Source organism: Kluyveromyces marxianus, chromosome 2, assembly GCF_001417885.1.
Source record: "Kluyveromyces marxianus DMKU3-1042 DNA, complete genome, chromosome 2".
In the NCBI taxonomy this organism is placed as follows: Eukaryota; Fungi; Ascomycota; class Saccharomycetes; order Saccharomycetales; family Saccharomycetaceae; genus Kluyveromyces; species Kluyveromyces marxianus.
The window spans coordinates 285,501-300,657 of record NC_036026.1 but is presented as its reverse complement, the minus strand read 5'-3'; the positions used below and the strand labels follow the sequence as shown (position 1 = coordinate 300,657).

Here is a 15,157-nt window from a genome sequence, read left to right as displayed (position 1 = left end):
AAGTAGTGGGCGGTTAAATTCAAATGATTCAGGAGAAATTATTTATATTTATATATAAAGAGAAGAAAAAGATATTGGAATTGGAATTGGAATTGGACTTAAATAAACTTAGGAGTTTAGGCGGCTAAAATATATATGTTTCAGGTTTTATTGATAGATCACTTACCTAGCTAAACACTCTTTTGGGACAAAAAAAAGAGTGAGGAGTGAATGAAGTTTAGTTGGTGGGTGGCAAGCTGATCAGCTTTTCGAATGGGGAATAGCTTTTAGCTGTTTAGAGAGAGGTAGTTGGGGTTGGGTGTAATTTCTTGTCTTTTAATTTTTGAGTTACTAGTAGATATGATATTTTAGTCATGTTGGACCCTTTGGTGATTTTTGGGTGGTAAAAGGCTGAAATTTGGTGGTTAAAGATTAAAAAAAAAGTAGAAAAGATCAAGAGGAGAGAGCTTTAACTATATTATAAAAGAAACAGTCCAAAAAACATTACTCCGAGAGTTAATAAAATAACAGGTGTAGAGTGAGCGAGTGACTAAGTAAGTAAGTTAGGGAACAACAGCACGGAAAGTGAAGTGGAGTAGCATGAGTTCTAGAAGTGATTGCACGGTATGGGAATTACGAGAAGAAGATGTTGAATTTGTTGAAGGAATCTCAACTTTCTCCTTCAATGAGACGCTCAAACCTTTCGAATCGGTAAATAAAAAGTCTTATGAGAAGTACTCCGTGGTACCGATACTCGATTGGGAGTTCAAGTATGGAGAATTCACCAAATCTGACAAGTGTAAGCAAGTTAGCGTCTCCCTAAGTTTCGAACGAGACCAGGAAACCGACAAATCGTACATGCTTTTCAGCCATGACTCGTGGCTATTAGGGAAATGGAACTGTACGCAATGGAGTCCTCAGCTACAGCAAGCCATAGATTGTGCCAGCGTTAAAGTCCAGGAAGCGCGTAATTGGGAAGAGCTTGTTCGTGCTAATGAAAATACAAATGCAAATGTAAATGGAGGTGAAACCGCTGCGGTGATTAGTAATAAAAGGAAGAAGAAGAAGAGGAGAATAGCCATCCGCGACAAGAACACGTACCGTTTCAAGGATGTAAAATTACACCCTTTAATTATGTATGTGGATGAAAACAATAACTGGATGATAAAGTTGCAACTCTCGTTGCTTTGCTATCTGGATAATGCGAATAATTTCGGCAAGGAAACCAATAAACTACTTAGCGACCTATTCTTGTCGAGAGATGTAGAGCGCTATGTGAAAAAAATAGACAAGGCTAAGATTAGGAATGAATTCAGCGACGTGGTTTCAAGATACACCGAGCAAACAGTACGAAAAGGCGTTCAGATTGAAGTACCGCCGCAACTTGATGTCTCGTTGATGCCCTTTCAAATGGAATCAATTGACTGGATGCTTAGAAAGGAAGGTTACTATGACAAAGAAGACACACCACCTGCTCGTGATGTAAAAACAACAGAGGAACTTTTGGAGTTTTTAAATGAACACATTTCGTTTGGATACCAGTATATGCCGATAGGCGGTGTGTTTTGGAATAAGTTAATAAGTTCACGGGCTATATTTTGCCCGTGGAGTCTGCGTTTGAGATATATAGAGAGTGGATATCAAACCACCGCCATGAAGGTAAAAGAGCAAAGGGACTACTTGCCGAGGAAATGGGTCTTGGGAAAACTATTGAAATTCTTTGCCTGTTCGCTAAGAATGTGCGAAATATACCGAAGGGTTCAGAGAATGAGACATTTATCTCACCACTAAATGGGAAAATCATCAAGAGAGTGAAGACAAACTTGGTTGTTTGCCCTGAGAGTATTCTACAGCAATGGATAGATGAAATGGCTATCCATATCAGGGGGGAGGACTCGGATTTTAGCGTTTTCCATTATGAAGGATTTGAAAAAGCTCGCAAAAGGTTTAACAATGAGCAACCAAAACAGATCGTGGAGCGTTTGGCAGAATATAACGTCATCATATGCTCATACAGTACACTCTCATCGGAAGTTCACTATGCAGAGTTCAGTCAAATTCAGAGGCCCAGTAGAGAATCTACTAGAAGATATGATTATACATCACCATTATCCGTCATGGAGTTTCACAGGATCATCTTGGATGAAGCCCAATTGCTTCGTAGAACTTTATACGCAACTCGTTGCGCGGATACTATCCACAGAGTACATACATGGGGGGTTTCTGGTACTCCTGTACAGTGGTTTACCGAAATTCAAAACATCTTTGGGTATTTGCAAATCCATCCGTTCCATGTTATGCAAAACATAGTGTCTACTGTTTCATCGATTGAATTCCGCAGAAAGAGGTTGTTGCTGCGTCCGGATGCCTATAACGCTATTTTTCCAGAAGAAGAGTTTAATGGATTCCAAGGTTCTATAGTTTCTTTGGAAGAATTCGTCGATATTTTCCCTCGGTTTAACCTTGCTATCAGACATTTGAAGCGCGATGTACAGAATCAAATCAAGATCCCAAGACAAATAAATTACATGGTCCCAGTTGAATTTAATCCGATTGAACAGGACCATTACGTGAACTTGTGGAATTCATTTTTAAGTGTTTCTGGTTACGATTCGAGAGGGAATGGTTCTGGAAATTTGGATACATCACAGCTTTCCGTTTGGTTAAACAGGCTCAGAATGACGTGTTGTCATGCATCTATGTCCATTATGAATGGTTCAGAAGGTGTATCATGGAGAGAGACCGATGAACTTAAAGACATGGATGCTATCTTGGATGGTATGAGGGAAGAGGTTCTAGACAAGATATATGGGCTGCAAAGGGAGAACTATGCGATTAAAATACAGCTGGGACAAGTCAGGATGGAGATTGATGAGAAGTTTGAGGATGCAATTTCAATCTTTAAAGGTATCATTAAAGAGATAACCCATGATCTAAAACAGACATACGGTATCGAAAATTTCTTGAAGATAAACGAAGATAGCGTGAAAAAGGGTTTATCAACTAAAAATATGGCGAACATTCGTCTGCTGTTACACATATTGCACCAAGCCTTTTTCTTTTTGGCTACAACTTGTTACCAACTTGGAACCAAGAAATTGGACGAGGCCCAGGCTGATGCCGAGACTGAGGCCAAGTCTGAGGTCAAGTCTGAGACCAAGAGTATCGTTTATACTGCAGATGAGATGTCAACAATAACTAGATTTCAAGAGTTGGAGAAGTACAATTACGGTATTGCGGAACAGTTGAGACGCGAGATGCTACACGAACGAATTTATGATGTGGATAGCGAGATCAACAGGGTTCGCGACTGGTTGATGAATGCGAAGCACAAACGTAAAATGCTGTTGGATACGATTTCGTCGAAGAAAGGTAATCTTGGCTCTATATTGGAGTCCAGTTACATATTCCAGAAGATGGTCACTCTCTTTGAGATAATGAACCAACAAGCACAGCAATTCAATAGGTTGATGAAGGACTTGGAAGTACTCTCATACAACACCATTATCAAAGATTACGATAACGATGATAACGATGAGGAGAAGGCGAAGGAGTATGGGAGGTCGATTGACGATCAAGACAAGGTTTTCTCTATACTAGACGTTATGGAGCGTATTTTAAAGAACCGTGAGGACATGATGGTGATGGAGACGACAGTGGAACCTGTGAATGTGAAGTTGGAGGTGAGTTTGTTGAGTTCTGAGTTCCATGCGGAACTTTTGAAGAGCACTGTTTTTGTACATGGGGAGACGCTCAAACAGCTGTTGAACAAAGCGGAAGAAGACAAGTCGATCAGACAGCTTCTTTCCAAGTCTGGGTTAGCGAACCATATGATGCAAGATTTCATCAACTGTTATGAGATGGAGATACCGAGGATTGTTAGGGAGAACCAAGAGGTACGTAATGGCGTGCTCAAGAGGTTCAACGATATATACAATGCGAAGACGAGCTATTACAGTTACTTGCAAAGGATATCGGACTCGTTGGTGCCGTTATCTGATCAGAGTGTAAAAGTGAAGAACGGTATAATCAAGAGGGTGAACGAGGGATACGAGTACGAGTCGAATGTGAAGGTGATTCACAATTTGGAGTCTAGAGTGCGGTATCTTGAGACCTTGAGCCAATTGAAGAGTGCTATCGCTAGAGGAGAGAACATTTCGTGTGCGATATGTTACAGTGAGATATACACTGGGTCGATATTGAAGTGCGGCCATTTCTTTTGTAAAGAGTGTGTGACGCATTGGTTCCGGAAGAACGCATCTTGTCCTTTGTGCAAGAACGCGATACTGACGACCGAGGTTTACCACTTCAAGTTCAGGGAGGGGACGGAAGATGCTGCTAAGGAGGAGGCAAAAGAGGCAACCGCTAAGGCTGGGGATGCGGAGACGGAGGTGAAGGCGAATTGCAAAGGGCAAGAACAGGAACAAGAAGGAAGAGAAGGAGAAAGAGAAGGTTCCGAGGAGGATATTATTACGAAAAAGTACTCGCGGTTCAGCAAGATGAGCGAGGTGGACAACGTTGTGCTTGGGAACTCGTGGGGAGGGAAGGTGGACCAGGTGCTCAAGCTAATAATGTACATCAAGCAGAAGCATTTGGAAGACGAGCCGCATAAGAAGCGGCCGCAGATAGTTGTTTACTCGTCGCACCAAGCGTTTTTGGACATATTGTCGCGACTCTTGATGTCGCATGGGATTGTGTATGCGCGGTCAGTGAGGAACACGAAGTTTGCGAAGGCGGTGAACAAGTTCCGGAAGGACCCTGAGTGTACGTGTTTGTTGTTGAACTTGCAGTCGCAGGCTACTGGGCTAACGTTGGTGAATGCGCGTCATTTGATACTGTTGGATCCGATTCTCGGGGAGAGCACGGAGCAACAGGCGATCAGCCGGATCCACCGGATCGGGCAGAGCGAGGAGACGTATGTGTGGAACTTTATGGTGCGGAACACGGTTGAGGAGAGTATTATGAAGTACAAGGCGATCCTTGCGGGGGCTGCTGGGAATACTTCCGGGGAGACTTCCGGGGAGGACAATTTCTCGTTGGAAGACTTGAGCTCGGACTCGAGGGGCAAAGAGCATCTCTGGCACTGTTTGTTTGAGAGCGGGAGCGGGAGCGGGGCTACTCATCACCTTGTAAACAACTGATCCAGGGTATGTAATATGGTATATACTGTATTATTAGTAATTGACGTTGTTTTGTTCAATTAGTGGTGCTTTATATGGATAGGATGAATACCACTTCATCACCTTATGCTGGGCACATCAGTGGCCACGAATAGTCAGTCTACTCTACTCTTAATTACTCAGACACTATATATAGGTCACGTGTAATCGTATCTCTTTTCAACACATATATATACAGTATACAGTATACAGTATATTACAGCAGAGGTGCCCCGGGTAACAAGAAAAGGAAAAAAAAAGTTCCAAAAAAACTGCCAAAAAGTAATGGTTGCGAAGAGATTCGAACTCTTGCATCTTACGATACCTGAGTGTTCCCAATTTTCATTGGTTAAGATTACATATCTTGAATCAGGCGCCTTAGACCGCTCGGCCACACAACCGTAGTACTTGGAAGAGGGAGATGGGCAGGGGACCTAGTTCGGGGGCCATGGGCACGGGGCATTGTCCCTGGCTCGGTGTATTTCGTGCCTTATAATCAAGGTCGTGTTTATTATCTAGTACAATGTACGTCTTGTAACGGATTGGAGTCGTCGTTTGGGTGTTTATGCGGCTGTGGATTCTTCTGCTGTAGTTTGCTCACTTTCTGTGTTTGGATTGTGTGATGAATTCTGGTTCATTCTTTTCCTCTTGACTGGTCGAATTTAGCTTATCTTGTGCTTTATGTAACCATTCTCCAACTTGTTCATAGAATTCCTTTTCGGTGATCCCTTCAGGCCCATTTTTATAAAATGGTCTGAAGTCCGTGGAGTCAACAAGTCTGTTTGTTTCAGCATCCAGAATAATATATCCGTAGGATTCTGCTGATGGATGTAAAAGATAACCAAGTTTTGCTCTTATGTCAAGTTTAGAAGTTGAATTAATGCGATAATAAGCCAGTTGACCGAAAGCATGTATATGTTTTAACTTAAGTGGTTTAATGCCAGCCTTCTCGATTGGTGAACATTTTAGTTTTTGTTTGTAGGTATGATTTAAATCATATACCAGAATTCCTTGGATAGGCCTGTTTCTTCGAGCAACGTACGGGCATCGGTCAAGTAGAGTCCTGTTTGGTCGTTCAGCACTCCATTGCCTCTTGAATCAGTTACTGTTGTGTAAAGTCCGAGTTTGTTTTATTATGGAAATGATTGCTACTCTGACTTGTTTCTCTGTTCTTAGATATAATGGGACAGTCCACTTATATCTAGTGCATTCGTCAGTGAATGTAATCATATGGTACCGCCATCGCTTTGATATCAAATGAAATGTTTTCATTCAATCTAAGTTTTAGAATTCCTTCTCCTTCAACTGTGATTTCATTTTGTCCTGCTGCAAGCACTTTGCTGTTGGATTCATCTTTGATATTGCATAGCAAAATTCTGTTAGGGATCAACGCTACGGTTGTTCTGGAATCTAGCATCATAAAAACATTTATGATTAATCTTGACTAAGAAAGCATGAGTCAGTTGTGGAAACGTCACCATTTGTTTTTGAACTTTGTTCAATGTAATTAACTTTAGGTACGCTTAGATGCCGTGGACTCTTCAGCTTCATATGATAAATAACAAGTCCAACGCTTAAGATAATTTCATATCCTTATTTCTGATAAATTCTCCCTTTATCCTCTTAAACTTGGCGACAGTGATTACATCAGTTTCAAAGCTTTCCCGAATTCTAAAATTAGGAAGATTGTTTACCTACCACTGGTCGATACAGAATATGAATTCGACGATTGGGTCAAGTGCTTAAATGTACAAATTAAAAAAGCAGTTAGTTAGCTAACACATCTTGCTGCCTTTTTGTTTTTCCTTTTTTTTGTTCTTGGGTTTGTCCTATATCAATTCAAGATAAGAATTGCTTGACTACCTTACTTACCTAGTTGCTGCTACCACTATTGGATACCTATCTGCTGTATGTACATACATAATCATATAGGAGAGAGAGAGAGAGAAATACGATAAACATATGCTAGCCCTATTTTTATCGTTGCTTTCACTCTTTATGTGTAGTAATGCACTCAACACGACAGTGGACCTTGATAACAGTACCTTGATCTATAGTGTCCCGCTTAGCGCATATGACTGCACGCCGGAAGCTGACCGCTCTTATCTGGCATCTAGTGGAGAAGCGTTAATGATCAACTGGGATGGTGTTCATTCGTTGGTTGACTTCATTATGAGCACACAAGAAAACAATACAGATACTTATAAACGTAATGACAAGCGTACTGAGATACTTAACTCAGTATTAATTGGTATCGGTGCGGATCAAGCCATAAATTATCTGGATCCAGATCATGTCGTACAGACCGAGATGTGCCAGGGAGGTTACTCAAGAGATAGATATGACACAATAACTTGGAGGTTTAAGCTCTCGTCAGGCCTCGCCTCGGTCTATTCTATGGCAAGTGACATGATTAGAGGATCTACTAGGACGAAATGTAACGGTGCCGCAAAATGGTACACATTGACGGGCACAGACGGTAAGCCTATGACGGTGCTAGTAGGTATTACCCCGTGGATGACGGGTAAGCATTGTGATACAACAGTATCGTACCCGATGCTCGAAGAAGCAATGGACAGTATGTTACACGAAGCCGAAGGAACTCATTTATCAAGCTGGTGCTCACGATTTGACAACGGGGGTACTTGGCACGCTGACGTCCGATTCTTAATCTGGGTCGATACATATTATTGTTGTCAGAATTTATGGGATGTACCATGTGCGGACTAATGCAGTCCAGCGGGAACTAAGCAGAGCTACCCATGTAGTGGTTGGGTATATTTCCAATCAAGATCTGGGTATCTGATGGATCCACACACAGTGTTTATTAGCTATATATCTGTGTATCTGTCTGTCTGTATATCTGGATACTTAACCGCCTATTACATTGGTAGATACCCTCTCATAAAATATGCTCCGTCTCAACACCTCCCCCCGTAATAATGTCATGTGGTCGCGGTTACTTAAGCCACTTGTCAGTTAGTACTTTAAGATGATTAATCTTCAGTATATGTCACAGATTGTGTGGTATAATTGATGTTGTGCCAATATGTTAGTATAGTACGCTATGCCAAACCTGTACTTCATGCTTATACCCTTCTTGTATTCTACATCTATGCCCAAGATGTCATATCGTAGTCTTTGTCACGTCCGTTTGGGTGAACCGTCTGGTTTGCAGATCTGTTATGCATTGGTTTATGGTGTTGTCGTTGTTGCCGGCTATGACTATGTCATCCACGAATAAAACATACAGTTATTTCTAGGAATTTACCTTTTAGGTAATCCTTAATTGTTTTCTGCCAATTGGATCCGCTTTGCTTTAGACAGTTTAAGGATTTATTGAGTCTTAGGACTTTATCCTTTTGTTTGATATGAGGTGGTGTAAGAATATATATCTCCTCTTGCAACCAATCTGCACTTTTTCGTAAGAGTCTCTATTAAATCAATTTTCCTCCTGACTGGTCGAATTTAGCTTATCTTGTGCTTTATGTAACCATTCTCCAACTTGTTCATAGAATTCCCTTCAGGCCCGTTTTTATAAATGGGTATCAACAAGTTTATTTGACAACGGTCAAGAAGTGTTCTGTTTAGTCGTAGAGCCACTCCATTGCCTCGTGAATCAGCTACAGTTGTGTAAATTAGTTTGACTCTGATTTGTTTCTCTGATTTCATTTTGTCCTGCTGCAAACAATTTAATGTTGGATTCACCTTTGATATTATGTGGCAGATTTCTGTTAGGAACCAACGCTATGGTTGTTCTGGAATCTAGCATGATAAAAATATTTATGATTAATTTTGACTAAGATAACATGAATCAGTTGTGGAAACGTCACCATTTGTTCTTGAGCTTTGCTCAATGTAATTAACTTTACCTTTTTTCTTGGTTGTCACATACTTATTGTAATTCTTGCCAGATTTTGTATACCTATTTGTACCATTGTATGCTCGACTCCAACTGTTACTGGTTTCTTAGATTCAGTGTGTAACAATTTCAAGGCGGTTGGTAGCTCAATGTCTTCATTTTTCTCCAGTTCCCTTTTTAATTTGTCACATTTATTGGCACAGTTTTCTATCATCATTTGTTCTAGTCATGATGTTTCTTACTACAAAAGAAGTTGCGGTACACATTGTTTCCCTCCTTCCATAATTTCCGAAGTTCCGACGAAGTCGTATCTTTGTTGGTTTGTGTGATAGCTTCTCTCCATATTTCTCGATGTTTGTTCACCTACTAGCGTTATTAGTACTGATGGTGGCCCCTTTTTCGTCTGCCGGCAGTAACGGAACTCAGTATACTGACGACTATGATTTGAACCGTTTTTTCAACACTAAACTATGCGATTTAGACCGTACAGCAAGTCGTATCGTCACTGCTGGGTTCACGTTTGTTTCACAAGATACTAGGGTCTATGATGTGCTCCACCAGTTTCATACCGACGCACCTTACATAACCACCCACGGTCTTAGGTTTTATGACACTGATGGGAATTTAGTGGCATATCGGTACGTGGACCTGGATCAATTCCCCGGTGACATGGTGATGACAACAGAAGAGACTGAATCGTATGCACGGGCTGACGAGCACAAGGCAGACCTGGTTGACGTGGACCCCGATGACCTGATGGAAGCAGCAGAGTCATGCTTAGCAGCAATAGCGACAGAACTAGGGCTCCATTATATCTGCGGGTTTAATAGCGGTAAATGTAAATCTTGCAACAAACCATGGACAGGTAAGACGGTCAATCGTAAGTGCGGCTGCCTCAAGGATATAGTTGACAAGATATGTCCGACATATCACGTCTAGTGAGCGATCGCGGCGCTACCATGTTGTGGTTGGGTATATTTCCAATCAAGATCTGTGGTGTCTGAGGAATCCACAGTGTTTATTAGCTACATATCTGTATATCTGTGTATCTGGTAGAGAGTACGTCTTGATATTTAGCCGCCGCCGCCGCCGCCTATTACTTTACAAGTTACCCGGTGATGGTAGGACCAGGGACAAAGGAGGGACCGGGAACAAGTCAGTCAGTGAGTCTTTCTGACTGCTGTCCCCGGTTACCCTCACATTATCCTCCCTTGTCCCCAGTTACCCTCCCTGACTCCACCAAGTCAAAAAAAAAAAGAGTACCACCCCACGTCACGCAAGGCACACACCCGTTCCGCTCCCCATTCCGCTGCCATTCCGTTCCCATTCCCTCGTGTCACCATGTCACCATGTCTCGGTGTCCCCCTGGGAATAGGAATGTGCGAGTCATACCGCGCGCGCCCCGGGTAACCCAGGAACAGGGAACAGGGACATGCTGCGGAAACATATCTCCGTCCAGTCTTCCCCCTGGGAATCAATCATTCATGAATCAGGCAGGTATGTACTGTGTACTGTAGTAAGTACAGTATGTACAGTGTATAAGAGGGGCCACCCACTTACCCGGCCGACACGAAACAAGCACAACTCACAACTCACATATCATTCCCCTTGCCTCTGCCTCTGCCTCTCCTTTCCCACTCCCCTATTTGCCACTGCCTCTGTTACCCGGAGAACCAATTGTCACCCGGAGTACATCGGATTACCCGGATTCCCCTAGGTGTCCCTCGGTGGCGAAAAATCCTCCCTCCCCTTCCAGAAAATTAAAAATAAAAATAAAAAAAATTCGAAGCAGAAAAAAAAAAAAAAAAAATTCAAAATAAATAAAAACAAGAGAGAAAAAAAAAGTTTTTAAAAGAGAAAAAAAAATTAGAAAGCCCCTGAAACAATATACAATACACACATAACGCTTTCTCTCTGGAAACAAGGTAATAGAAGTAACTTTGGATTTAGAATTTAATTTAATTTTCCTTTTGTTTGAACAGACTTGTAATAGACTTGTTTTAATTGAACCAATTAGTATCTCCCATTTAGTATCTTGTACGGATTGTTTTTTATCTCTACACAAACGCAAGGAAGATACACATACACACACTAAACAAAGAATACAAAACTTGTCAAAGCGTTCGGAATCCCCTTAATATAAAAGGAGTGGCGAGGTTAGTAAAAGTCAGTCATACACCAGGAGTTGTCATACACCAGGAGTTATTATCGAATCGAATCGGAAATTATCAATCACACACCCTAGTTAAAAAGTAATCATGTCATTGAGTCGCGAGGATTCCGTTTATCTAGCCAAGTTGGCCGAACAAGCAGAACGTTATGAGGAAATGGTGGAGAATATGAAGAACGTTGCTTCTTCGGGACAGGAGTTGTCTGTAGAAGAGCGTAACTTGTTGTCAGTTGCTTACAAGAACGTGATTGGTGCACGTCGTGCGTCATGGAGGATTGTGTCCTCTATTGAGCAGAAGGAGGAAGCTAAGGAGAAGTCTGAGCACCAAGTGCAGTTGATCCGGACGTACCGGTCTAAGATCGAGTCTGAGTTGACCAAGATCTGTGACGATATCTTGTCTGTTTTGGACACGCACTTGATTCCTAGTGCTACCACTGGGGAGTCCAAGGTGTTTTACTATAAGATGAAGGGTGACTACCACCGTTATCTGGCCGAGTTTTCGTCTGGCGAGGTTCGTGAGACTGCTACGCAGTCGTCCTTGGAGGCTTACAAGGAGGCCTCGGACATTGCTACTACAGAGTTGCCTCCAACACACCCTATCAGGTTGGGTTTGGCGTTGAACTTTTCTGTGTTTTACTACGAGATCCAGAACTCGCCCGACAAGGCGTGCCATTTGGCCAAGCAAGCTTTCGACGATGCCATTGCTGAGCTAGATACTTTGTCCGAGGAGTCGTATAAGGACAGTACCTTGATCATGCAGTTGTTGAGAGATAACTTGACCTTGTGGACCTCCGACATGTCGGAGACCGGTCAAGAGGACCAGCCTGTCGAGGGTGCTTAAGAAGACTGGGGCGGGAACCTCTGGTGTGGGAAAGACTAACTAGTTAACTCGAGCAAACTCCCAAGCAGGCCTGCCTGCTTGAGAGTTTGCTTGCTTTAAGCCAGCTTTAAGCCACACCATCAAAACAAAAAAAATTATTATTATATTATCTTACAGAGCCAAGACTAAGTACAACAACCCATCCATCCATCAATCAATCCACTACCCTACCCTACCCCACCCGACTCATGTTTTTAAATGAAGTATAAATCTTAAACCTAAACCTAAACCTAAACCTATCCTAACTCCCTCTCTCTCTCTCTTTATGTTAATAAATTATGTTATAATTCTATAAAAAGGGTAAAGTTATATATATTTGCCAATGGAACCACTTAGTTTGGGACAGGTCAGAAGATAGGCCAAGGCAGAAGCCAAGGAATAATATAACCCACAGCATGTCCACTCCAGTCTTGAATGCCTACAGAATCGCGACTATCGGCTTCTCGGGCGTGCTAAGCTTGCTCTTTCTAAGCCAACTCTTCTTCAACTTGTTCCGCTTGAGCGTGCTCACTAGAGCAATCTTTGGCCTGGTGCTTTCGGTGCTTCTAGGCTTGCTAGAGTTCAGGGAGGTGGGCCAGCTCGACAAGTATGCGTCGTTTTACTACACGTACCCTGGTCGTGGTGCGCTTTTCGCATTGCTATTCGGGCTCTTGGACTACTCTGGAGCGTTTTCGATCATTGTTGGGGTGTTGCTCTGGCCTATGATAGGGGCGCATGCGGTGTTGAGCGTGAGACCGGACCTTGGGGAGCCAGCGTACTTCAAGACGGCCAACATTGCGTTGTCGACGGGTGAGGACGAGGGTGATATTGTGTGAGCCCAAAGATGCGGCCAAAGGCCGTGTCTTTGGCTGTGATCTATATCTCTATATACAGTTGTATACCATGTACCACATACCACTGTGTAACTACTGTGTATCTCCTGAAAAGAATGACATCGAGTTGTAAATTGTGGTCACCTTGGGCCTGGGCCAATGCCTAGCCCTGGGCCAGCCCTAGCACGCCCGATTGCTGTTTGTCTCTCCTCAGTCCCCATGTGTAATCGATTACTAAGGCTCTAAATAATGGTCCCCTATTTAATGCCCTACTGACTCCTATATAAAGCAAGGACAGGGCAGGGATAAACATTTCCTGAGTATCAGCAGAAACACCAGACCAGGGCAATTGCCAGTAGAATCACCCCCCAGGACTAATACCATGGGCATCGCCGACTTTGCAGACAAGGACGGCTCGTTCAAGAGACAGGTCTCTTCGTTTAGAGAAACGATTTCGCCAAACCACCCGGTTTACAAGCCCGAGAAGGGCCGGTACTGGCTCTACGTGTCGCTAGCGTGCCCCTGGGCGCACCGGACGTTGATCACGCGTGTGCTCAAGGGCTTGACGTCCGTCATTGGCGTTAGCGTTGTGCATTGGCACATGGACGACAAGGGCTGGCGATTCTTGCCGTATGAGAAGGGTCAGGAGGCTCCAAATCAACCCTTCACGCCAGCTGCTGGGCTCAAGAGCGAGAACAAGCTTGTGGTTAGTTCGGGCGTCGCGAACGACTCGCTACGGTACGATGTGGATGGGACAATTGACCACAATTACCATTTCAACAGGATCTCGGAGATTTACTTCAAGAGCGAGCCGGAGTACAATGCCCGGTTCACGGTGCCCGTTTTATGGGACTTGAAGACGCAGACGATTGTGAACAACGAGAGTTCTGAGATCATCCGGATCTTCAACAGCGGAGTTTTCGACGCGGTGGCCGATGCGCACGAGCCGATCGACTTGGTGCCCAAGGAATTGGAATCTGCGATCGATGAGATCAACTCATGGGTGTACGACACGATCAACAACGGCGTGTACAAGGCCGGGTTTGCAGAGAAGCAGGATGTGTACGAGAAGGAGGTGCAGAGCGTGTTTCAAGGTTTGGATAAGGTCGAGGCGATTTTAAAGGCCAATTCAGAGAAGAAATTGAAGACGGAGTCTTCAATTTCGACTTCGTCGAATTCGAAGAATTCGCTCTATCTTGTGGGCGACCAGTTGACTGAGGCCGACGTGAGACTGTACCCTACGATTGTGCGGTTTGATCCGGTGTACGTGCAGCATTTCAAGACGAACTTGACTACGATCCGGGACGGGTACCCGTACATCCACTTGTGGTTGCGGAACTTGTACTGGAACTACCCAGCGTTCCGGGAGACGACGAACTTTAACCACATCAAGTGGCACTACACGCGGTCGCACGGGAAGATCAATCCGTTGGGGTTGACGCCGTTGGGGCCATCGCCGTGTGTACTTCCACTTCCTGAGTAGACGGGGCGAGTCGAGGCAGCATGCCTCGGCGAGTCCCCACCTAGGAAGGGCCTGACTTAGGAAGGACCCCCAACTTATGTAGGACGTCTATATTTCGATTTCTATACCAACCTATTCCTACCTATACCTCTACTGATCAATATATGTTAACTACCTGATGCTTTTGGGTATATTCCTGGGTATGGCCCCTCTATATACGCCTGGGCTGGAGGCCCGTCGCCCGTCGCGCGTCAGAAGGTGGTGTGATTCGTTCAGGGTGACATGTATTAAACATTACCCGGACGATGTGTTACCCGGACGAGAAGACACCAGGGCCACAACACGTCCGGGTAACATAGCGTCCGGGTAACACATCGTCCTGGCCCAAATGCCTTTCCGCTCCGCTGCCCCTGGGAATGTGTTGCTGTTCTTGTCAAGGAATAACTTCCCCCCGGGTAACACAATGGACTACCACTAAAACTACTACTACCACCCGCTGTTTTTCCTGTCTCTCTGCTTTTCCTGCCTGTCTTTTTTCTTTCCTGTACTGGGGGGAAGCGAAGGAAAAAAGAGGGAGGGAGAATGGAGAGAATGGAGAGAATGTAGTGTGCTACCATTGGTTACCCGGGGGCACACTTGTTACCCGGGGGATAGACATTGGTTACCCGGGGGACATACATCAAGTAAGTAGTAGTAAGTGGTACAGTAAGTGGTACCTGAGAATACCCTGCCTGGTTCTTTCCATATCACAGTGGGTTTACGATATATTCTTCTACATAGTCGTGTCTAGATCTCCTGTGATCCATCTCTAACATATCTAGATGTGGTGGGTA

The 15,157-nt window shown here is 43.8% G+C and overlaps 4 protein-coding genes and 1 non-coding gene across 5 annotated transcripts; 4 read left to right on the top strand and 1 right to left on the bottom strand.

The window, feature by feature from the left end:
- Positions 1 to 579: 579 nt before the first annotated feature.
- IRC20 (E3 ubiquitin-protein ligase IRC20) lies at positions 580 to 5,120 on the top strand (the record flags this gene model as incomplete). Its single annotated transcript, XM_022822674.1, has 2 exons — positions 580 to 1,520; positions 1,610 to 5,120. 2 exons carry the CDS (start codon positions 580 to 582, stop codon positions 5,118 to 5,120), a joined length of 4,452 nt encoding a protein of 1,483 aa, XP_022674471.1.
- A 304-nt stretch (positions 5,121 to 5,424) lies between these two features.
- Positions 5,425 to 5,539, bottom strand: KLMA_R205. The gene is made up of 2 exons: positions 5,503 to 5,539; positions 5,425 to 5,469 (listed from the first exon to the last, which is right to left on the bottom strand). It is a non-coding gene; the product is annotated as a tRNA-Leu (tRNA).
- Positions 5,540 to 11,258: 5,719 nt separating this feature from the next.
- Positions 11,259 to 12,011, top strand: BMH2 (14-3-3 family protein BMH2; the record flags this gene model as incomplete). Its single annotated transcript, XM_022822673.1, has 1 exon — positions 11,259 to 12,011. One exon carries the CDS (start codon positions 11,259 to 11,261, stop codon positions 12,009 to 12,011), a length of 753 nt encoding a protein of 250 aa, XP_022674470.1.
- A 434-nt stretch (positions 12,012 to 12,445) lies between these two features.
- TVP15 (Tvp15p) lies at positions 12,446 to 12,865 on the top strand (the record flags this gene model as incomplete). Its single annotated transcript, XM_022822672.1, has 1 exon — positions 12,446 to 12,865. The coding sequence occupies one exon, from the start codon at positions 12,446 to 12,448 to the stop codon at positions 12,863 to 12,865; it is 420 nt and encodes a 139-aa protein (XP_022674469.1).
- Positions 12,866 to 13,244: 379 nt separating this feature from the next.
- ECM4 (S-glutathionyl-(chloro)hydroquinone reductase) lies at positions 13,245 to 14,345 on the top strand (the record flags this gene model as incomplete). The annotated part of the gene is made up of 1 exon (XM_022822671.1): positions 13,245 to 14,345. The coding sequence occupies one exon, from the start codon at positions 13,245 to 13,247 to the stop codon at positions 14,343 to 14,345; it is 1,101 nt and encodes a 366-aa protein (XP_022674468.1).
- Positions 14,346 to 15,157: the final 812 nt, after the last annotated feature.